This window comes from Pipra filicauda, unplaced genomic scaffold (genome assembly GCF_003945595.2).
Source record: "Pipra filicauda isolate LSUMZ 115617 unplaced genomic scaffold, ASM394559v2 scaffold119_size3216105_pilon, whole genome shotgun sequence".
NCBI classification, from domain to species: Eukaryota; Metazoa; Chordata; class Aves; order Passeriformes; family Pipridae; genus Pipra; species Pipra filicauda.
Window position 1 is genome coordinate 1430130 of NW_024103651.1, and position 24763 is coordinate 1454892.

At 43.4% G+C, this 24763-nt stretch overlaps 1 protein-coding gene across 2 annotated transcripts; it reads right to left on the minus strand.

Moving 5' to 3' along the window:
* Positions 1-370: 370 nt before the first annotated feature.
* Positions 371-24763, minus strand: PROSER2 (proline and serine rich 2). Of its 2 annotated transcripts, none has more exons than XM_027728249.2 (4): positions 24615-24763; positions 14975-15190; positions 5008-5260; positions 371-4175 (listed from the first exon to the last, which is right to left on the minus strand). In XM_027728249.2, exons 2-4 carry the CDS (start codon positions 15152-15154, stop codon positions 3187-3189), a joined length of 1422 nt encoding a protein of 473 aa, XP_027584050.1. In that variant the 5' UTR covers positions 15155-15190; positions 24615-24763; the 3' UTR covers positions 371-3186. The 2 variants fall into 2 exon arrangements, with proteins under 2 accessions (XP_027584050.1, XP_027584049.1); XM_027728248.2 differs by having other exon boundaries at positions 5005-5260.

The window sequence follows — 24763 nt, forward strand, 5'->3', positions numbered from 1 at the left end:
CCTCTTCTTTCACATATATGACATTCCTCTTGGAAAAGCCATTTTAATAATGCAAACATTGTGAGATAGGGGCTTTTTTCTAAGTCAAACACTGTTCAGGATGAACTTCATTCCTGCAAGGACCCTGGTCACAGCTCCAGCTGCCCAGCAGCGAGAATGCACATCTCTTGTTAGACACAATCCTTTTTTTTTGTTGTTGTCCCCTCCCCTCCCTGTTGTCCCAGGGTTGAGCTCTGGCTCACACACATCCACAGTTACAAAAAGAAAGGTTATTAAGGTTATTAAATTGGTATTAGTCATTAAGTCACCTCCCTCCTCCAAGAAGGATTCACTCTATGGAGTGACAAGAACCAAAACGCCACCTCCCATCAGCAATCATTTCATTGGGTTTATCCCAGTTTAATGGATGATTTATCAGATTTGTGCAAGACAGTTACCTCTAACACAAAGGGAAAAAAGTAATATCACAGCAACATATACACACAAAACAAGATACACAAAATAGAGCTAAATTTATATACAGGTTATTAGCAGCTAGACTTAACTTCATTTAGTACATGGCTTTACTTACTACAGTTTTAGGCACAGAGAAGAATTTATCAGTAGGATATTTGCTATAATGAAGGGCCACAATGAATACCTCGTTCCAAGTCCTCCCTGGGCAGAAACTGCTTTACCTAATGAAGATCTAACTCTCACTTCCCACCAGTTGAGGACACAGCCCTGCACAAAGGATGAAAGAACATGATCCAGCTAATTCAGCATAGGCAGCTTTGTAATTTAGATATTAAACACCTAATTTGTTTTTTTTTTAAATAGGGTTACATTACAGAGTTATTGAACTGGACTGCATTTCAATGAAGTAGTGTCAGGGTTCCCCCTCCACCCCCTGTCTGCTCAGCATGGACTCCCAGCTGTAAACAACTCAAAGAGGAGCTGGCGAGGAATGATTAGATGTGAAGATTGCTTTGTACGCACTTCACATCCATAATGAAGAATTTGCTTTACCAGGACTGAAAAGCACAAAGGTCATGAAACATTTAAATTTACTTAGCAGGTTATGTTAATAAATTATGATTCATCATCCACATGTAGGACTCCATGCCAGCCTGCAGTGAAGCGCGTGCTTGGATGTATTTTATGCGCTCCCCTGTCCTTCTGATTTAGGACTAGAGACTCAGAGCCCAGCAGAACAAGCATGTGCTGTGCTCACAGCATACAAGCAGCCTTTTTTGTTCCAGCAGCACGGCTCACGTTCGGTTATGCACGCCTAAGTGCTCTGCCAGCCCAGGAATGGCCACATATTTTAATTACTGATTGCTTATGTATAGTAAGCCTCTCTCAGTGAGGAACACGATCACTTCCCCAGTGAAAAGGCTGAAAAGAATAACTGCATAACAGAACCAGCCAGATACCGTAACAACACGATTAAAAATTAAAGCAGCGAGCAGATAATTAAAAAAAAACAAACACAAAAAGGCAAAAAAACACCAACTTATGAGGCAGGTTGAGAATAACACAAAGGTTTTTCCTTCACGACAGCTTCATTTACAAGTAAAGCTTAGCAAGTTTGAAATACTTTATCACAAGAACTCCAAACTTGTTTATCACAGTTATGGCAGAGCTCCTGATGAAAGGGTGTGTCGGTTTCTGCTATAGCCACTCCCCTCCTCTTCTCCAAGGTTTATTGCTCAGCTCCTTGGGAAAAGGACTGGGTTGCTTGAGGCTTAAAAAGTGCAGAGAATAAGTCAGCTTTTCCCTTTAGAAAACAAGCAAACACCAAAAACTCAAACATCGAGGAATAACAACAAAAAAACTGAGAGGGTTTGGAGTTTGGCATTTGATTTTGAAGTGGCTATTCTGGATGTTTTCAGGTATACAAAAAGGGAAGGAGTTTTAACATGGAAGAGCAGCTTTCCATATTAAAAAAAAAATAAAATCATACCAACACACAAATATCTTTTGAGACCATCTTTAAAACCATGTCTGTTGAACAAAGGCAAAATACCATCAACTTGGACCATTCAGGAATGACGTGCTCTTAGACACAGCCCTCCTGTAACTCCACTTAACCAACCTGCACGAATTTTGGCTGTAACTTGTTATGGATTGGCAGGGCAGAATCAAATAAGGCTGTGAACAAAGGATTCTGACTAGAGGAAGATCACATGACAGTTTTAGAAGTAAAAGAACTTACAATTACTCAGTGTAGTACAGCTACTGTTCAAAAAGTAACAGTTCCTTCCCAGAACTCCAACGTAAAAGACAAGACTTTTGACATCAGGGTCTTGCATTTGGTACAAAGTTAACTTGTTCCTATGGCTTCTCTGCTGTGAGACCATCCCTGGTACAGAACAGTTGGGGTCACAGATTGTCAGGAGACTCTTTGGCTGTCAGTGTGAAAACCGGTGCATATCCTTGAGGCTTTTCTGGAGCCTTTCACTGGACACATGGGTTGGTCGAGCATGACCAAGAAGCAGGTGGCTGGGAAGAAAGGCAAGACTTCAGGGGCAGCAGCAGAGTAGTGCAGTCACCCATTCAGAGCTTGGGCTGCTCTGTCCAGGAGAAGGTCAAAGCAGAAGCCACCCTGTGCACAGTCTGGAGGGAAGCGCACGCAGAGCGAGGGAGCAGAAGACTCCACCACTGGGAGGGAACGAAGCCAAGCCAGATAAGACAGACAACAAAAAAAAGTCATGGAAGGGTGTCACGCTGCTCAGAAATTTCAGCTTGGACATTATCTCGAGCTCCCACAGACAGACAGACAGACAGACACGTGGGCAAGACAAACGGAGCTCTTGGTTTTGGCTTCAGAAAGAGCAGAAGGAAGAGTCGCCGCTCAGTTCGCTATGTACAACAATACTGCACTGTACACTTCATTAACGAGATGCTGCCTGACACAGTCCAGCATTAATTAAATAAAATTCCTCTTAGTCACAAAGAGCAACAGCTCAGTATCTCTGTAGGAAGGAGAGCCAGATCCCACTGCTGTACATGACCATACGTGGCGCCAGTCCCGGGATGAACACGAGTGGTCATTCCACAGTGTCTGGTACCTCCCCAGCTTGCCTGAAACAGAGAACTTTCCCTTTTTTCTTCCAATCCATCTGGTCCCAATTCTGTTGGGACTATTCCAGCACTAAGCCATGCCATGACTTCCCTCCCACTGCCACAACATTCCCATCCACGTTACGCCGTCTCTTTCAGTAGCCCCAGTTTCCGAAGGGCCTCTCTCCGAGCTTCTTCTGTTGAGCCACGGCCAGAAAACTTCACCGTTATCCCTTGGGATCGAAATCCTGAAGGTCTAGGCAGCGATCCTGATCTCCTCCTCATGTCCAGGCTTACAGCAGGCTGTTTGTAATCATGACAGCTTTTCTCTGTGTTCTGCTGTGCGCTGATGACCTTGTTAGTGGCAAGAGCGACCTCTGGTTTGATTGTTACAGTTTTGCCCATAGGAAGGAAAGGGCTGGGCTCGCTTTTTAAAGCCTCATGGATGTTTTTATATCCATTGGTAACCGCATCTGCCTGTTTGGGCTGCACATCAACCTGCTGAGTGCTTGGGGCATGGTCCACTTGGTCCTGAGCTGGCTTTCCCTTAACTAGGCCGAGTTTCGTCAGGGCCTCGTATCGTGTTTGCTCGGAAGAGAGATCCCGTAAGGAAGAACTTCTGTTACGTGACAAGAAATCACTTTTGTGCAGCTTCTCCTCCAGCTCAGCTGCCAGCAAAGCTCCTCCATTGATGTTGGCCAGCACCTGGGCTCGCCGCTCCTGGACGTTCACGGCGGCTTTGGAAATCGTCTCGTTGAACTCTTTGCCACTGACATTCGTTATGTTGATGTTGCTGGGGAACCGGTGCAGTTTGGGTGCAGGGGCAGGAGGGTGTTTTGGTGCCACGAAATGATCCCCATTGGCCACCGGGGTTTTCTTCCTGTCCGAATTCCCGTCCTTGAGGGCGCCGGGGAAGCGCGCCCTGCTCTCCGCCTGCTGCTCACACATCTGCTGGGCCATGATGAGGGGAGTGGGCACAGAGCGGAGCAATTTTGGGTGCTGCACTGGAGGAGGGGGTGGAGGAGGAAGAGGAAGTGCCTCAGACACTGGTGGTAGAGCAGGGGGATACGGGGGAAGGTCAGCAGGTACAGCTGGCTTGGGGCTCTCGGCTCTCCAGGGAGCATCCAACACTAAAAACACAAAGCACCAATGATGCCATTAAGTCTTCACACACAGCAGAATGCAAGGCTTCCTTTCAGCATCATTTCTCCCCTCCCCCAGAAACTTTCCAACTCAAACTCAGCCCACATTGCCAGAAGAAACAATAACTGAGCCAGCAATGGCATCTTGTAGGCAACACTATAGGCCAGGTCACCACACTTACAATGCAGTCACTGGCAGCCCTCTTTCTGCCTGTCATTCACACTCTGCACGTTGCTTCACTGGGTTTCAATGGCTGCTCTTCTGCAAGAATTTTGCAGCTCTTATTTTTTATCACAAGAGCCAGGAGAGGACGCATTACATCCCACTGGATGTACTGGCTGATACAGCATCTTGGTGCAAACTTATTTGATAGGATTGCCTGCCTTTCAGTCCCACACAAAGTAACACTGCAAACAATCTGCCACCTTAAAACCCTTAGAGAAAGTCTTAAGAGGTCTTAGAGAAAAGCAGAGCATGAACAGACAGAATACTGTTTGCCTTGCTGCAATGACTGTGCACAACAGTGACAACTCAGTCACCAGGCAGAGGACTGAGATCACAGTCCAAAAACTTCATTATATGTGTGACCTCCATGAGAGAAAAGGAAAAATGGAAAAAAAATAAAATGTTATACAACAGCAAGAATTTCAGAAACCCCAGGGCAAATGAAAATCACAGTCCTTAGAGCTCCTGAGGTGCAACAAAGTCATCCCGGGGTAGTAAGGAAGGTACAGAATTACTTTAGCTCTTTCCAATGAGAACTGGAATAGGTCAGGGATAGATCAAAGGGAAACCCACCCTTGCAAGAAATACAACTACCTGGCTCTGTATCTCTGCTAGAAGGGCCTTCATGGTCACTACTCTCAGGTGTTGACTGCACTAAGTCGATGATATCTTCAGTCTCTGAGTGACTGGACACGTTTTCTTCTGTCGACCTTGGAGACTGGCAGTGGATGCCACTGTCACGTAGAGCCATCTCCTCCAAGTCATCTTCTAAGGCATCTATGGTTTCCTCAAAGAACATAAGAACATCCTGTTCCTCGTGAGTTAAGTATTTCAGGCTCTCATCATCCTATGGGGGGAAAAAAGAAGAAAAAAACCCAGAAAGATTAATGCCTTCCCAAAGAGGCATCGAGGCACTACAATGCAAGAGGACAAAAAAAAATATTAAAAAACCAAAAGAGCAGCAACTGGTATTATGCCCTTTAAAATACCCAACCAGTTTTGTGTCAGATTCAGGGACAAGGCTTGGGGAGCAGCACTGGGGGGGAAAGGGTACACTCAGGACAGTCCAACAAATGGGCTGATTCCCATTTTGACGTAGTCCAAAATGGGATTGGCTTCTAGAGGCAGAGCTGGAGCTGAGAAGTGCCTCTACCACTACACACCATGAGTTACCCAGAGTTATGTGGTAGATTACAAAGAAGTAATAGTAAGGAGGGAGAGGGTTTCTAAAGAAATCCTTTGAGTTATAGAAAGGAAAAATTAAGACTAAATATGAGGATGTGCTCCATGTGCTCCCTGGAAGTACAGTGCCTTGGGCTATTTTCTTTAGCAGGAAACGATCCTGTAGACCACAGAAGTGAGAAATAATCACCTGGATTATCCAGTCTTCATCTTCTCTGAGTCACTGCTCTTGATTAACTTGATTAACACAGTATCACTATGAGAAGCTGGGCAGCAGTGCCCTAACTCTTTTCCCTCCACCCTGGGAAACACTCACTTTTCCAGAAGCTTGGAGATGACAAAGAATGATTAAGAAAGGCACTACATTAAGACAATGGATACAGGAAAGACATTTCCCAAGAGAACTGTGTAAGTTCTGGAATGCAAGTAAGTATTGTTGAAATGTAAGTGAGGTTTTCCCTTTTCTGGACTGAATTTCCCCCCTGCCAGGCATATACTGGAAACTTTGCCCTCAGTAACTTCACAAGAAGCACCAGCAAAGCAATACAAGACTTTGTATCCTTTCTCATCTCTACTTTTCAATTCTCCAAGGACACCTGATTCATGTGCAGGCAAGGTAAAAAGGCTACTTCTCAATGGAGGGCTAGGAGAATTTAGGTAAATACATAAAGGTATGCAGTACAAATATCCAAGAGGAGCCATGTTCTTGCTAGGGCAGCACAACTTGCTTCAAACTCACCAGGCCTGTTCAGATCATCTTACAGTAGATTAGACTAAAAAAACCTGAGTGCAGCTCTACCTGTTAACTCCCTGCACAAACAAAGCTTTTATCCCCATCCTCAGCATTAAAAATAACAACAACGTACCTCTGTAGGAAAGTAACGCCTGTAGAAGAACTATAACGTGCTGCATTGTACCAAAATTGGTACCAAAACTGCAGCAAAACTGCTACAAAAGCTAGAATTTGGATGCCCTTTGCCAATGCCTATTTAAAGGGGATGAACTTCAAAGGCTGACGTATTCCACAGCTCGCACCCACCACATGTCAGAGCTTTCAAAGGCCAAGGAAAGTTTTACAGCTGCACTTGAAAAGCAAGAGACAGACAAGCCTTCCTTTTTTTCTTTTTTTTTTTTTTCCCCTTAATGGATGTTGCAATCTCCTTCCTTCCCCACCCAAATACTCATAGGGCTGCTATGTCTAGTAGGCGAGAGAATGACAGGAAAGGAGCCCTTGTTAGGTAGGCCCGAGCTGGAGCTGAACAGGACTCCAAGAACCTTTTGTGGAGGGTGAGCTCATTGCAAGAGCCAGACTTCCACAGGCAAAGGAAAGAACGAGGGGGTTATGTTTAAGAAATTCTCAGTGGCAGCAGATCCAGAGCATGGCACAGTACAGGAATTACTGCACCACACTGTGCATTTAAAAAAACTGTTCCCACGCGAGCTTAACTCGCTTGATCAAGAGCTGAGCAAAACAGTATGTGAAGAGAAGCAAAGACTGCCAGAAGCCCTTCATTCCATCCTTTTCTATGCTGCAAGACTGAACACTTTTCCATGCCAGGTAAGATTTGCAGGAGAGCTCCACCTGACTTACCATCCTCACAGATCTTGCTGAAATGAGCAGTGTCCCTTTAGGTGAAGGATGTGAAATGAGTAACCATCCCTTTGGGAACACATCTGCAGTAAGTGGCATACCAAGCTGTGAAAGGCCAGCCCCATCTCTGTCAGGACTTCCATCTCTTCCCTCGTGCAGCTTCCCTTCAAGATGACCAATGGCACATTTCATCAGCAAAAAAGAGACAACAGCTCAGGAGAACAGGCAGTGTTAGGTCAGGTCGCTGTACTGAGATGCAAGGCATCCAGTCTGGCTAGAAACTCCCTCAGGCAAGGCATGTTTCAGTTTGCCAGACAAGGAAACAATCCCATTTTAGACACACAGGCACAGTGAAAAAAACCTACTCAAGCTGGTCAAACCAAAGGAGCTCAGAGATGCAAAGCAAGCAGTGACTTGATTTACCACTGGTCTGAGAACAGGGCTGTATTAGAGAATTCCCACTTGTATTACTTGTGTTATAGTGAAGCTTTCAGAGGGATGGGAGGAATTTTTTTTTGGTAGTTAACAGGTGCCAGTTTTAATTAAGGTTACCAAGTCTATTTGCAATTAGTTCATTTTTCATATATTCCAAGTACTGGAACAGTTCATATTCTTTCCAGGCTGGTTTTCCAGGCCTCCCTTCTCCTTGATGAATCTGGGGTTTTTTAGTAGCCAAAGAAAGGTCTTTTCAGCTACTTGAGTTATTCATCTCATACTTTCCATATACTCCCTACTCTTGATACACAAACACACCTTCCATAACTAAATTTCACCTACACCTAACACTACAGACTTTAAAACTCCTGTCAAAAGACAGGCTAAATTTGAAAGTTGAAAATTCTGCCTCAGCTTCAGATTAAATTAAATTAGGAGGATTAAAAAGATTGTTTGGACAGAAGAAATTTGGGATGCAAGCAGCTGAAATAGCTGAGTATGCTCAGTTGGCATTAATATTTTAGCTGTCTGTGCAGCCAAACATTTCCTGCTTACACCAAATAGGAAAGAGTCTGTTATGATAATGTCTGGTATAAAAGAGAGAGAAAAAAAGAAATAAGAAAGCAAGAAAAAATAAAAGAAGAATAGAATCTGTCTCATAGAAAAGATCCCTTTCCTACCTGTCCAAAACAGTAATATCAGAGGCCCACAATTTTTGACATGCATTTGGAGAAATTTCAGAACATCAAATGTAGACCTAGAATCCTAAGACCAGCACAGCTTTGACAGGAACAGAATAGCACAGGAAATCCCAAGACAACTGCAGTGCTTAAAAAAAGAAAAAAACCTCACTCTTCTGAGAACTGCTAAAGAACTAAACTTCAATTAGTAAAATAACAGAACACCAGATTCAACTGATTTATCAATCAGCTGGCAGCGCCAAAGAACTAACAGGCACAATTCCATGGGAGAGAAATGACTGGATGCTTCTCAAAAAACAAAACAAACAAAACAAACAAAAACAACAACAACAAAATGAAGGGAGCAAACAATTGTAACGTGCAGTAGAAAGGCTGATGTAGCACCACTTGGGCCACAGCCTGTTAATGACAAGGCAGTTCTACTTGTTAGAAAAAAGGGGTGCAAAGGAAAGCCCTGTGTGCAGGAACAGTATCAGAACAGGTACAAAACACAGCAGGCAAGTACCTCTGACTAGATTTACAGAAAGGGGAGACAGAATGGATTATATTTGAGTTGGAAGCAAGTGCATTACAGATAACATGAACTATAACACAGGATCAGACCAAAAAGTCCATTGAGCTCAGCATCCTCCAGCAGCCAGGGACACACAGCATAGGGGAGCGGGGCTGCAGGGGGGACAGCACTGCTGTAGGTTGGATGATTTATATTTTTCTCCCCTCCATCCTTCCAGTTTCCAGCAATGCATGGCTTAAGGACTTCCCAGATGCATCTGTGTACTTAATAGCTCTTAATGAGCTTTTCTAGCACAAATTTGTCTTACTGTTTGAGCCCATGGAAACGACTGGCATTCACAGCATTCTGTGGCAGGGAGTTCCACGCTGTAATTGCGTGCTGTGTCAAAAAGTGCTTCCTCTACAACCCACTAGCTGATGATTTTGATAATACCATCTCATTTGGTGAAGAAGACTATAATACTGAATGTTGTTTTCTTCAGTTTATGAGCATAATTGTACCCATGTGCTTCATAATGGGTAGGAAACCATATAATCAATAGGTCCTAAGTGAGGAAACAAATTATCTACCAGTATTTAAAAGACAAACTAGATGAACCAAAGTCATAAACTGACTAAATTACTTCTAACCTACTTTTAAAAAAGCAAGCTGAAGATCTGCTTAAACTCTGAAAGCATCTCTTTGATAAACAAAGTTAGGCTGATCAGCTTTAGAACAACATTCAGAAAAATGGGGAGAAATTTCAGGCAAAAGCCACTACATAATTTTTACAAAAATCAAATAACTTCACACCAATTTCATTTCTCCTGAGGTGGTTATTGACTTGGCTGATAGGTATAAGCATGAGATGTCATATACCCAGATTTTATGAAATGGCCTCAAAAAATGCACTCCCAGATGAATAAGGAAGCTATGCTGAGATGAAGTTACTGCAAGGTGCCTGTGTAATCTGTGATTCTCTCAGTTTAAGTGCCATAAAGAGGGAAAAAGGTGCCGTTCAGGTATGCAGAGCCCATCCTGGGATATATTAACCAGGGTGATGACATGACAGCACATCCTCATTGAGAACACGGAGTTCAGCTTCAGCTGCTGAACTTTGGAAAGGATGCAGCCAAGCTGGACCGGGTCCAGAGCAAAGCAGGGAGTGCTGAGAGTTTAGATGCACAGGATGGCTGAAATAATGGAGCATGTTTTATTTAAAACAGGGAAGAATGAATGGGTGGTGGGCAGAGGCAGCCCTGTGTGTAATTTAATATATAAAAAGCTGACCACCCTTATCACAGACAACAAATTTTCCCTACATGCACTGAAGGCGAGACAAGTGGAAGTTGGCTTTCACATGTCAGAAACTCTAATCCAAGTATTCCAGGAAAAGTAGTGGAGCACAAAGAAAACACTTTGGAAGTTCAGGAATGCCTATCAGTGTGGGTTAAAGAGCAGACTTGCCCACCTGCGGGAATAATCTTTATCTACCAGATCCTGCTTGGAAGCAGAATGATGCAGTTCCTGCATAGAGCACAAATTGCCTTCAGGATCTATATTCTCACTAGCACATTTTACAGCAAGGTCATTCCTTGCTAGGAGTCAGGCTCTTATTTTTCCAAGGCATACAGCTTCCAGGTCATACTAACATGAGTTTCAAGTGGATAAAGCATAGCACAGCTCTGTCCACACCCTGTAAGGAATGGGTTCCACCTGCCCCATTACAGCTGTATCCACACAACACATCAAATTCTTCTCATTTTTTGTGTATTGTTATTTGGCAAAGTACTTGAACATGCTGAAAGGTCTCGTAGTACAGCAAACCCTGTGGAGTATCAGTGTCAAGAGGGAAAACCACGTTCCTTTTATGAAGCAATCTTTCTTGGCACTTTCCCTTGACCATACCTGAAAGTGCATCTCAGCGTGACAGGATTCTGCACACTCAAATTGTGAGAGAACAGGGCAGCAGTGGGCTAACAGACACACAGTCTGTCCTCTTCCAAAAGCCCTGAAACCACACTGGAATCCCTGGACCCCTTCAGAGAGGCTGGGGCAAAGAGATAGTAACGTGGTGCACTTAGAAAGCCAGGTCTGGTGTATTTAAATTATCTGTACTGATCCAAAAAGGATAAAGGTCATAACAACTAACTTTTTGGCTAGAAGAGACATCATAACTACAAAATAACCAGGTCAGCCCTGAGTTAAATGCTGAGTGTGTGAAACAAGACACTGAACCAGCTCAGACTACTCAGAAGATACTTGTTCTTCATGTCTATGTAACCAAAATTCAAAATGTCACCTGTACAATACAAGTGACAAACCAGCTCCAGCGACTGGGTACCCAGTCTTGTTAGAGCCACAGAGGAACCTCGTCTGAAGAAATAACAAACAGAATAAGCAAAACATCTTTTTGGAATCATGGCCATCAGCCAGTTTAAGCCACTTGATTAGTGACCAAGTGAAACAGTCACTTGACCAAACTGTGGAGGTCACCACTGCCCCAAAAAGAGTGGTGGTGGCAGTAACTGAGGATCTGTCTAACTCAAAGGTGAAAATAAGATAAAATTAAAAACTCAGAGTGTGACCATTGAGAACAATGAGAACTCACTATCCTTCAAACCTATCACTCGGTAAGGCATGTCCAGATACAGAAAGTACTGAAGTAGCAGCAACAGATCCAAGGCACTGACACAGCTTATTATTAGTGCAGTTGCAATTAGCACAGTTCCCTTCAGGTACGACCAGCACCTCTGCCACGGTTTTCACAGGTAACACTATTGTCCCAGCATGCTATCCCCACCTAGAAACTAAAGTAGTTACTCATGGCTGAGAATAGATACCCAGTCCAATTACCAGAGGGAAGCACTGAAAGAGAAGGATTGGCTCTTAAGAAGTCAATCTGTGCCTATTCAGTCAATGGAACAAGACAAATTGCTTCAAAAAAAGCCAAGACCTAGTTTTACCTCTGAATTAAGTGTCCTTAAATTGCTGCAACCGTATTGCATGGTAAGTTAATTCTTATACCACATGTCAGGGAGTGTCATTCAAGAATGGGGTTTGGAAGCCAGAATTGCCAAGAACAGAGTGTTTTTGTTTACCCTCTCCCTTGGATAGTGCAACCGATTCCATGTATTGAGAGAAGGTACACTTCTCTCATGCTTTTGCCAAGCAGATGTATGGAAATCACCTTTGTCAAAAAGAAACCAGAACATACATGCAAATTCATGTCCTCATGTATAACAGCCTCTGTGGTTATAAACGTTGGTGTGAGATGAAAATATCAAGGCAAACATTCCTCCCGTCTAAAAACAGTGTCCATCTGCTGTGTTAGATATGGCAGCATAAATCCAGATCCAAACACCCATCATTTCTATGAAAATTATCCTGCAATCAAGGCAGGACATCAGCACCTTGCTTTTCATTTCAAAAAAAACGAATTTGGCTTGAAGGCCTGCAATTGCCCAAGATCAGCTGAAAGCACCATGGCCTAGGTAAAAAGCAGCTGAGAAATCCGGCAAAATTAAACTGATGTGACAACAGGGAAGAATCATGCACACAGAATTTTAAGACCTTTTCAGCACATGGCAATTGATGTCCATGTCCTAGTCATTCCTAAACTGACAACCAGTTCCACAGCAAGCAATGCCAGCACAGACATGGGATGCACAACCAGCCAAGAGCCAAACCAGCTCTGAGCAGTCAGTGTAGGCTCAGGCCAGTCCAAGTGTTTGTCCCCATTATCTCATCTCTGGGTTTGTTTGACTTCCACAGATGCAATACAAAGGTTATATTTAGTGACTAATGCAGTGTGACACTGAGAAGAGCTTGCTTTTTTATAATCAAGTAGGAAGAAACCCGCAGCAGTACAGGCCTGACATAAGAAGCACTGCTACCCTGTTCCTTTCCAAGGCCATTACAAAAAAACAAACAAAGCAAATCAAAATCGACCCTGACCTTCCTTGCTGTGTCTCTAGGTGAACAGACCCAGGAAAGTGATAAATGAAGAGGCAGATAAGTCTGTAGTTGCTTCTGTTTCAGGGCTATGAAGGTCTGGTGTGCCTGAAAATACACCCCTTCCTTTCTCAGAATTTGTGTAGTAAGAAATTATTTGTCTACACAAAGTTATCTATCCCCTTCTTCTCATTAGGCCACCAGAACTTCTGCATCTTCTGAACTTTTATAACAAAACTACAGAGGCAAGAAGTTAACGTCTCTGGGAGCATGTTCCAGCAATTAGGCAGAAAAGGCAGAATTTCCTTAATATTCAGTTCAACACAGACCCCTTTTCAAACTCAGAAAGTGAAATTCTGCCTATATTGAAGAGAGTTTGCACTTCTCAACCTATTATTCCACACATGCTAGCTGTCATCCTTATTGGACATGCCACTGCTGGAAGAACAACCACAGAAGGGGACCTGTGGCACCAGAATTAACTTGTCAGTACAGCTCCACTTTCTCCATGCACAGACTCAAACAAGACAAACTAAAGGCTCTTGAAACAACTTCCGCTAACACACAGGTCTGATGGGAATTGCCTAAATCTGCAGCCAACTTTTACTCCATCTATAAATTAGTGCATTACAGAGCAGGAAGGGATTCCAATTCCAGCTGATGCATCATCATATGGGTTATCACATGGCAAGACCCAGCTGGATTAAGGGAATCTACGTCATTTTCTGACACAGCAGACCCAGGATGAGACTGTACAAACAGACTGATTTAGACATAGCATTGCTATTCAATACTGATTTTGTCAAATGTCTAGCCTCGTGCCTGCTTACTGCAGCTAAGAATAAATCCCATGGAAACATGATTGGCTACTAGTGTGATAACCTGGGAACCTAATGTTAAGAGTAATGAACAAAATTAACTTGTAATTCTGCATAAAATGAAGCTGTAATTCTTTAACAAAGTACCATTCAGACTGTAATTCTCTAAGTTTCAACCAGTTTTCATGTAATAAACAACATACACTAACTACCTGAGTCCAAACGGTGTACTTGGCTCTTGACCTCCCCCCACCCTGACCCTTCACAAATGTGTTCTAGAGCAGATCAGAAACAGTTAAGGAACTAAATTTCATAATACTTGTTTTGTGTTTTAACCAGCAACACAAGCTGAAGGATACAGCATCATATTAACAGAGCTGTATTTTCAGTAGAAACAACCAAGAGGGAACAGCTTTAGAGTTACCTCCAGCTGCCAAAAAGCTCACAAAGTAGCACAAAACCACTGAGCATTTCTGAGATAAACAGAGGTGCCAACCTGCCAACTTATTTTCTCCACTTACTCTTCTACACAGAAAACTACTACATTAAAAGGCAGCTGGCAGGGAGGGCAGAGGGAAAGAGGTGGAAAGCCTAAATCCATGTTTAAGGCAAGACAGAGATTTAGATTTCCATTTAGGGAAGGCATGTTTACCAGAGTGCTCTTTCCCCAATTAAAAATGGATGCTTTTCAAATGGTTAGGATGATAAAAAAAAAAATCTGGAAGGAACCATACCTGCTTTCTAGGCTTAGCCTGTCACAGTACAAAGACTACTGTTGAGTTCAGTGCCTGATTCACCCTGCTAATTGGGAAAAATGCAGAAGTGCATCCTACTCCCTCAGTTACTCACACACAATTTAAATGGCCACACACTCATACTCACTGATGTGAAGACAGCTTTGTTTGTGGTGATGCATTTGTTACTCATCTAATTAAGGTGGAATAAGTCGAGACCTTTATTCACGAGTGTCAACAAAGAGCTTAAGCAAAAAACAGTGTGTAGAACCAACACTATGCTTAAGTTGCTTTACAAGCTACTTAACAAAGCAAGGGCAGAGCTGTGCACCAAACTGTGCCCCAGTGAGGGTGATTGCACCGAGCAGCCCAGTGTAATGCCTGCTCCTTACCACCATTCCCGGCTCTCAGGGAGGAAGGGCTGGAGAGGAGCACCCTCCAAGCTCTCAGAGACAATCAGACCAGAATAACAAGCTCTTTTAACAAAGTACAGAAGTCATTTCTGGCCTTTGAGTTAAACAACCAAGACCACAAGCAACCACTCAGGACTAGAAAAGGGAAAAATCACTCTTGATAAAACAAAAATCCTGTGATGTGAACAGAGCTTCTAATGTAATCTGTACCACCAAGCACAGGGCTCATTAAACACTTACCAAGGCAAGATTTCTGCACCTGGCTTGGCTGCCACGATTCTCCACACTGCCAGCCCTCTCCACGCTCCCATGTGCGTGCTCTGGAGAGATTTGGGAGGCCATTTCAGGAGAATCCGAGAGGAGATTTCTAGGCATCACACTTCCTTGGCTTATCAGTCCCGATGTAGCACAGAAAGCCATCGGCGTGTTACGTGGGGCTGGTGGCTTTGTTCATGTCTGGAAACAGAGAACAGTGTGGTACATTTAAATCTGCTTGTTAAAATACTCGAGAAGGAACAGAAAATAAGTGGTAAAGAAAGACCCCACACAAGTTAATAAAGTTTAATGCTCTGGAGCACATCTACCACTTACGGGCACCTTTTTAAAAAATGGTTTTATTCAAAAGGGTGACTTTGAAAAATCCATAGAAGGGAAAAAAGGATAGAAAGAAAGGTTCTGTACCCCCTCTTGTGTGCTTCCAAACCAGATGTATATAGGTAGCTCCAAGCACAGACCCTGCATACATCTTTCTATAGATTCAGTTTGTGTTTTCCAGTCTGACAGATCATTAACAGTAATAAAATCCCATTGGCTGAGATATCAATTGGCCCAGCTCAAGTAGCTTTATTAGCTTTTACACAAGAATTCTATTTATTGGATCACACAAGGGAAACAGAACCAACTTCATTTCCTAAGACTGCAGCAGATAACTCACATGTTACTGAAGCAGCTCTATGCCACCTACATCTGGTGAAAGATCCACGAGCAGAACTTGGTGCCACTTTTGCACCAACGCGTTACAAATTGCATTTTAAAGCTTAAAGAGCTTTTATTTCACTCAGCCATGAAGAAACAGTACTTGTACATTTGGAAGACACTTACTGGAACAGACAAATGCACCAGTACTCACTGGAGCAAAAGCCCCCAGTTTTTTAAGCTATCCCAGTGCCCAGTTCTGTAATACCGCTCTGAATTGTCGTCATCTCCCAAAACACTCTGGTAGAACTTTTTCCTCTACTCTCAAGGACACAAAGACAAAAGTCATCTCAGTGCACTAACAGCATGAAGAGGGGGTAGGCAAAAAGTAGAACCCAGCTCATTTCTCGCTCCAATACATTAAGACATCCTTTGCAACAAGAAATGGTCTTGTTTTTTAGCAGTCCATCTTTTCCCCCGCCCTGCCTGTGACCCGTGAACAGCAGTGACACGTTCCTCAAAACAGCTGGTACCACGTTATAGGCAGCCAGCTGGGAACTGGATCCCATTCCCCCGACACTGCACAAGGAAATGAGATGGTCCTGCTTCCCAAGTGCTTCTCCCTTTATTATGGTTCGAGAGGCGACATGAGAAGCAGAGTCAAGCCTGCATTTCCAATTCAATCGGATTACTCCTCCTGGCTCCCCACCGCTGTGGGCTGAGGGCTGGGAAACCAGAGCCTTCTGGTAAGCTGATTAGTGTTTCATAGCAGTGAGATAACATCTGCCAACACTGAGCAACAATTCCATCCCGCTGATCGCCTCCTCCCAGGAGAGGGCTATGACATTACCAGAGGTGCGTCGCCTACGCCGCAGCACCGACGTGTGTCCTGTGGGAAAGCTCCCACACAATGTAGCTAGGCTGCAGTCCAGCCAGTCTTGGAAGCACATCCACAATCCAGAGCGCTGGATTGCCACAACAAAAGTATCGGGTCGCTTTTCTTAGGAACATTAGGTCTAATGATCAAGAGTTAGCCATGCTTTTACACAAAAGGAACATTCTTCCTTCCCTCTATTAATAACATCAGCTATAAATAGATACAAAGCACCCTCATGATGGGCTTTAAGTGATGACACAGCGGTAGAAACATGCTCGTGGTCCTGGTTTTCAGATCTGCAGGACAGAGAGACACGGGAGCACTGAGGCAGCTGCTGCACCTCTGGCTGCTGCATACCCAGGCAGAAGGATAAATGGGAAAAGAGCAGCCCAAGCCTAGAACACATTCTGCAACAGCAGCTCCATCTACAACAAACCCTGTGGTGCTGAACAGCCACACACAAACACACCCACAGAAGAAAACACGTCATTTTTAGAAGCCAACATTATCAGTGAAAATCTTGACCCCTCTGAAATCCTACACAAACACACACAAATATATATAATTTTTAGAAGGGAAGACTATCAGAAGAAATCTAGACACCTCTGAAATTCACAGAGAACTCCCACTGACTTCAGATTTCATCCTATGACTTTCAAGGTGATGTTCAGATGGAAAAGGAGCGAGTACTCCTACTGACATCCACCATAAGGCAAACATTATTTATTTCTCATCAGCACTTTTAAGCTGCAGCACCCATTTTTATCCAAGTGTCCCCCATATAAACTGAACATACCATGTTTGTTCAGTCCCTCAGTGATGTTATAGACTACTAGATTTCTAGATTTATACTCAAAGCTGTGAACATTTTATAGACCACATTATGAGAGGTCATAGCTGCAGATTACAATAGATATCATAGACAAGATCCACATTTAAAGACCAACCACATGAAGATATTAATCCAAGTTACTAAGAAACCAGTCAACAGGCCCAAATTTTGAGGGAGAAGTATTTAAGAGTATTGTTCTTTTTCCAACAGCAAGACGTTGTATAAGCAGGACCGAGTTTCATGCTGGGCTATCTGCATCCAGGACAGCAGGAACACCCACGTTCAGTAATAATAAACTGTAAAGCCACAAGTTCTAAATAACAACGAATAACTCTGCTCCCAGCAAGCTCCCATTATTCATCCTGGAGCTCCAGCTCAGATGTTTCATGAAGGTCCTGCACAATAACTAAAGGCAGGGAGAGCGACTGGTTCAGAGAGCTGCCCACACAATCAGGAATTATGGCACCAGTCCTGCTTTTGTGTTGGAAGCTGTGGCTTCTTTGGGGGTTTTACTCATTTCAGAAGAGCTTGGGAACAGTGCAATAGCCCATGAGCCTGCAGAAAGGGTGTGGGGGAAGATCTTTTTTCCTTTTTATCTCTCATATCATCTTCAACACTTCAAGGGTATGTGTCATTAAGATCATAACCCATTCATATACATTATTTCTTTTTCTCTTTCCGTTTTTTTTTTTTTTTTTTTTTTTTTTTTTTTTTTTTTTTTTTTTTTTTTTTTTTTTTTTTTTTTTTTTTTTTTTTTTTTTGTGCTTTGAGAAACTCCTACACCTTTGTACTCCAGCACAGCTCGAGCTGACGTGAGGCTGACTGGCACTGCTGCAATGCATACAGCATTTGCTTTACAGACAAATTCCCCTCCTAACCATTCCTAACACTGAAGTCCCTTGGCCCTTTTTATGTCCCCTGTTATTATGTGAACGACTTTATATATTTAAGACAGAAACACTCAAGAATCTAATGAGTTTCCAGACCCCACTGCCTGTTTCAGGAGGATTGCCAAGGAAACAAGAAAGGGTTCAAAACTAAGGTAACTGTGCTCAGAGAGAGCAGGAACAGCAGGATGACAGGCGGCTGTTCCTCCTGACCTTCGGAGATGCATTAAATATGAAAGCTGGTCGCAGTGGGATTTGTTGTTCAGTCATTGTAGTGAGGATTTTTTTAGCTTGGTTTAAGAGATGTGTGCCTGTACCACTAGGGATTAATAATAAAAAAATACCAGACCGTGACAGGAGTGCAGAAGTGTGACAGGAACAATGCTATTTGGAGAGATGATCCCAAATATTAAACCAAAAAGATATCTTAGGGCAGATGTGATTTTATCAGCCGAAGTAATTACTTCTTGCTTACACTGGAGGTAGCCTTCATGAGATATTTAAAACAATAAAAGTCACATATCACGCATGTTTGTCAGAGGAAATCAGGAGGAAATTGAAAGATTCTGAAGTTAGTGCTGAATTTCACCTCCAAAGATTTAATTTTGCTTTGACACAGGCACATAATTCAAACAGAATGTATTAAGTTGCCATCAAAGATAAGGTGAGGTCTGTCCTTCCAAAAAGGATATTTTTATAGTTTTGCTGAAAGATCACTCCTTTGCTGAAGCTCACTGTTAGCATTTACAAGGGACTGTTTCTATAGTAGCAAGAGATTGAAAAAATTGTTTATTAACTATCCTGTTTGAAGACGAGCTTCATAGGCAAAGAGATCAATCCCACAAAAGTGCAAGACATTTAGATGCTAAAAAAAAAAAAAAAAAAAATATCAACTGCTACATAAGCCAAGAGCCAGCAGAGAGCATCATGCCATTAACTGCAAAATAGATTTAAGGTGAGTTGACAAAATTTACAAAATTATCATACATTTTTAAAAGGGCACAAGGCCAGTCTGTCCCCTTCACCACATACACAATTTCTAGAACACTCTTTGCATTAAATGTTTCTCAAGACAGGTTTCTAAGCCTCAACCATACTCTGAGCATCACATACACCTTGCCTGTCCTTAAGCAGCTGTTCCTTAGTGATACAACTGAAACAGAGGAACTGGCCAGTGAACTTCAAGGTTGGTTTGATGTGCCAGCTGTAAACAGACACAGCAATGCCACACTCAGCTCTGTGCACACTGTCACTCACCTTGCACTCTGTGGTGCTGGTGGAGTTTGGAGAGTTAAGCATCTGGAAAAAACATCTGGAAATACTCTGTGGTCATCTGATGTATTAACATGGGATGTTTATAAAACTGATGGTACAGGGCCAGACTAGAGACCTGTATCTCTATCAGGCTCTGACAGTTGGCAGCAGAGCACGTAAAACAAGGCAAAGGAGAGCAGGAATTCATTCAGATTCCTGCGTGTTGTGGTCAGGAGACCACAGGGCTTCCCAAAACAGGCCAGGTATTTGTGTCTAATAACCTCATGAATTTTTCCTTGTATTAAGTGCTCCTGCAACATACCTTTGAACCTGCTGTACAAGACCAGGGCTAAACAAAACGAGCTGGTCCATGACATGTCTTCACTGAGCCACTGCTGTTCCAAACTCCTCAAAACTAACTGATGGTTAATTATGGTTATGGTGGACACATTTCCTCCTTCAGAGCTATCAGCAACTGAATTCTTCCTACCTTCCTCAGTATATGAAATGCAGAGTAAATCCTCGAGCTGTAGAGGTAACCCACGTCCTACTCTTGTGATATATAATATTTAAGCTTTCTAGTAGAAGAACAGACTAAGCAACAGTACTGCCTACAAAGGCCAAACCTCACAAACTCCAGGAGCATAAAGGATAGCCAAAGAGGTTTTGCTGAGCGCATGAAACCCAGAATCAGAGAGTAAATTTGTTCCTATAGAAAGAGTCAAAACAACACTTAAGTAACAATTGACATCACTTGATGTTTAGGAACCAGGGTTGTCCAGCATGGTTAAATTCTGACTTTTCTTCTCCATATCATAAGTGTGGAAGCTTATGATAACGTGCTATTTTACTATGATTCACATTTTATCTCCTCATGAAAAATCCTATCTGCCTGAAACAGTCATGGCCATTTAACATCCAGTAACCAGGAAATGTTCCTGCCCTTGTTTAGAGAGGGAATGCCATCACAGCATGGTCAGACAAACAGAAATGCTGACCATTAATAAAAAAAGAAAAAAATACACACACACAGAGACTATGACAGTATGGTCCTCTAAATGAAAGCCAGGCCAACAGCATTTTTATAGACACTTCCTTAGACATCAGTGCTGATTGATATTTTCAGAATAGGTGACAAGTCAGATGGAAAAATGTTTAGCCAAGTATGAACTCAAGGTGCTCTCGTGGCAGCCCATGACAAAACACGCAACTACTTCCAAAGGAATTGGAGTGATAACAACCACATAAGACTCCCAGAATTCAATGCATGCAACACTGATATTTTGTTTTAAACTTTCTGGTTTCTGTGGCGCGCTTGTGACAATTCAAACTTTCCTCTTCAGGCTGGAGAGCTACAAAATCCGTTAGTTTTAAAGCTAAAAACAAAGATTCTCTCAGTCCTCTAAATCTGGAAGCTGGAGCCTCAAGAAACACACTGAATGTCATTCATAAAACTTGCGCTAGAATTTGAGAGAGCTGCCAACAGTGAAATAATTAATCCTGTGTACACAGGTTTTTAAAAGAACTAGACGGGCAAGGCACCAATTCAGTAAAACTTAAATCTGACTTCACCGGGACATTTCATCACATGCTTAAATGGTTCGGAGAATTGGATCTCAAATTAGATGTAGCAACCACTTAAAAAGAAAGGAAACAATCACAAACCAACATTTTCATTGCCCAAGTAATAATTCAATTACTTCACTGAATTCTCCAAATCATGCTTTGCTCAGAAACAATGCCTAAGGTCACACCTTTGACCACCTTAATCCAAGCCTCAAGACATCAGAAAAATAGGATTCCATACCATGCTGCATTCTTAACTGGTCTTTCTAGATTTTCAAGAACAGCTTTTTTACTTTTTTTTGAAACCCTATGTTTTAGAAACTTTGTTACCTGCTGAAGACAACCAAGCTAGCACAAGAGCCTAGATCATCAGTACCTCATCCTTCTCTCTGCAGCGTTTGGGAAACGCTGCTTCTTTTAAAGCAGACAGTGGAATACCAATGCAGGATTTGATGATGCTAAGAGTGCTGGTCCACCCTCAAGACAATTCATCTGGGGAAAAAAAGCAACTGTGAAGCATGTTTTCACATGTCTTTGCCTTTTCCCTTGTAAGTAAACTCTGTTCTCAATTTACTGCATCCCCACAGCTTCACTGAATCCTGTTGCCCAAAGCAAAGGCCAGTGGCAAAGGTTCATATACAGCATTGTGGATTAAACCACCAAAGATCCCTGAAGTGCTCACATTTCCCACACCAACAGAATCCCTTCCTGCCCCAAGTAAAAATAAAACTACAGCCAGTGACAAGTAGTTACCTTTCCTCAGGTTAAGGTCTGACCCAAGGACAACCCTAAGGCTCTCACTGGTCCTTTCCAGCTGAGATTTGATGACCAGTAGCTGCTCAGTGGGAGAAGTGCATGTGATACCCAGAGCTGTCTAGTCCGGTATCGTGCAGGGCTTTAAACACATCCAGGTGATGGTTGAGCTCTCCCCCGACTTCAAATGCCCTTATGCAAATTTCAACAAGGAAAGCTCCCATTCTTTTAAAGTTACTCCTTTCAAATCTCCCCTGTTAACATCAGGGTGGTGCTATCTGCGACAGCCAACACTTTAGAGACACCAAGTGTACATAAACAATTTCAGGCAGAGACGCCTCTGTAATTAGCCAACTTCTGTCTTGCTACAGGTGCAGCATCGCTGGGGTTTAGGGTTTCATTATGTAACTACTGCTACAGTCATAGCAATGGTGAGCCAAATCCTGTTTTACAGAGCATTTAAGACAGCAAGATAATTTTCAGCCCCAGTATGGTTGTGTCACTGTCACAGCTGGATTTTAGGCTGCTTTCTTATGTTGTTTTTTTTTTTTTTTGTGACTGCTGTGCTGGTATAAGAAGGAAGGCAGACGTCATCTGAAGCACAAAGCAGAGGTGTTTACTTTAAAAATCAACTCATGTATGGACATTTCATTCCTATGTAAGTACATAAAGGTCTGCCTGCCCAAAATAAACAGAGCTGAAAAAAGCAATGGCAAAACAGAGCAGTAAAGTCTTGCCCTGGACTTTACTTGGTACAGGTTTAATCCATGCAGACCCAGTTGAAAAGGATATATTTAAGCAGTTAGTTATACTGGAAATTAAAATTACTTGCTTTTATTTTTTAATTAAAAAAAAAAAACAAAAAAACAGAGGAGGGAGGACTTGGTAACAGTAACAGCCTGTCTAGCTGGCTTTGAAAGCCACATTCATATGCTCATTTATTTTCATGCTCCAGTATTTTAGAAGGTCAGTCAGCCTGAGACTTGTCAACTGCTCAGGAGTTAAGTTGTTCCAGTTACTATATCCAACCGGCAACCCCTCTGCCAACATTCTTGGTTAATATTTCTCTCAGAGGCACACAGAAAAAAACCAGCTATGACTAGCAGAGGAGAGGAGTTTTACTACTGACAAAACAGAGACACAATATAGAATCTCCCTGTTCCTTTCCAATGCCAGGCATTACTTGCACTTCTAGTCATAAAACTTCATTTTACTCATTCACTTTCCGTAGTAAAGCCCCCAAACAAATCCTTGATAAGAAAGACACTGCTGAAAAATCTATTCCATTTCTGAGAAATAATTAATATCTTCACTTCCTGGAAATCCAAGCGAGCAACACTTTTTCCCCCCTTTTACTGTTTAAACACCAGCTCCCCCCTTATACAACAGTAATTACTGCAAAGGAAGGAGAAAAACCACAATCATTATTCTTTAAAGTAGTACCTGTACAAGGAAGTCCATCTGCAATGCTGCATTAGTCAAGGATCTGTGGCAAAGTCTTAAAATAATACCTTTTTATTAGCCTAAGCCAGAAATTGCAAAAGCTTTTAAAGCTAAGACTTAGGCTTAAGGGTTTGGAAAAAAGTCTTTTCCTTCTATGCCTTTCATAAAAGGAAGGGGAAAGGAAATAGCTGTTACATATCTGATACTTGTTATGGTTTAAAGTACTTGCAAAATCTTTGGAAAGATAAGACAGCCTCCCCCAAATCTCTTTCCCATTTCATCTGCATGCTTGTTACCGCAGGAATCATCTCCTGCTACACCCATGCACAGGACCAAGCACAACAGAGCTCCACTTCCAGCAACCTCCTCTCGCTGCCACACTAAAACAAAAACTATTCAGGAAACATGCCCTTGAGATCCTGGATTACTGAAAATCCCGAGAGTGTTTTTAAGGCTGTGCTTTCTCTTTGCACATACTAGACCTCGCCCGAACCACCTAAGATTAAGATCTTAAGGAGCACCAGCCATCTCATGCTTACCACCTCCAGATGGAAAAAGCACCTGACAGGGGAAGGGAGGGGGGAAAAAAGTATTTTGAACTAGAATCTGCTACTGTTTACACCAACATCTTTTCCAATGGTAACGTGTAATTGCAGAGAGTCAGAAAGCCAAGAGGAGGCACAAGGCAGGTGCTTCCCATCACCCTCAGTCCGTCAGGTACACCACACATCCAAAGTTTAACAGCGAACGGGTACAAAACCTTTACTTAAACATATTTTCTTTAAGCTGCCAATTAGCACAAGCAAATTGTTTTTAAGTTATCACAGGGAAGAACAAGAAACCCGTGGCGGGGGGTTGGGGGGAATTCTTAACAGCTCAGCGGTGGGAAACCAAGCCTCACACAGAGCAGGGAGCAGTTCGCTGAACCAAAACTAATCCAAGCCCAAAGCTGCTCTCCGGGGCTGTCCCCGGTGCCTTTCCCCGCTCCCTTGGTCTCTGTCCCCGGTCCCACCCAGAGCCCGCACGGAGCAGCGCACGGAGCACCCGCCGCCCCGAACGCCGCTGCTCTGAGAACAGGAGGGAAGGATAATTAAAAATCCATTAGTGAGTAATAAGAGCAACGCCGAACCATTCCCCCGTCGCGGGCTGAGAGGGGCGCGGAGCTCCGCGGCCTCCCCCCGAGGGGACACCGAGCCGGGGGCAGGCGGAGCGGGGAGAGATCGCCAGCGGATCCCAGTCCCGAGGGGAGACAAGCGCGGGAGCCGGGGACGGGAGTAGGGAGGGAGGGAAGATCCGCTGAGCCGGGGGCTCCGGCGAAGCGAGGGGAGCTCCCTGAGGGGGGGCGGCACTCACCGGCGGCGGGGCCCGCGCCGCTCCCGGCGAAGGGCGAGCAGGTGCCGGGGCTCGGCCGAGCAGCCGCCCCGCTCTCCTGCGCACTGCGCCGGCCGCCACCCACGGCGGGCGGATAAAGCGGCCGGGCGGTGCCTCAGCCCGGCCCGGGG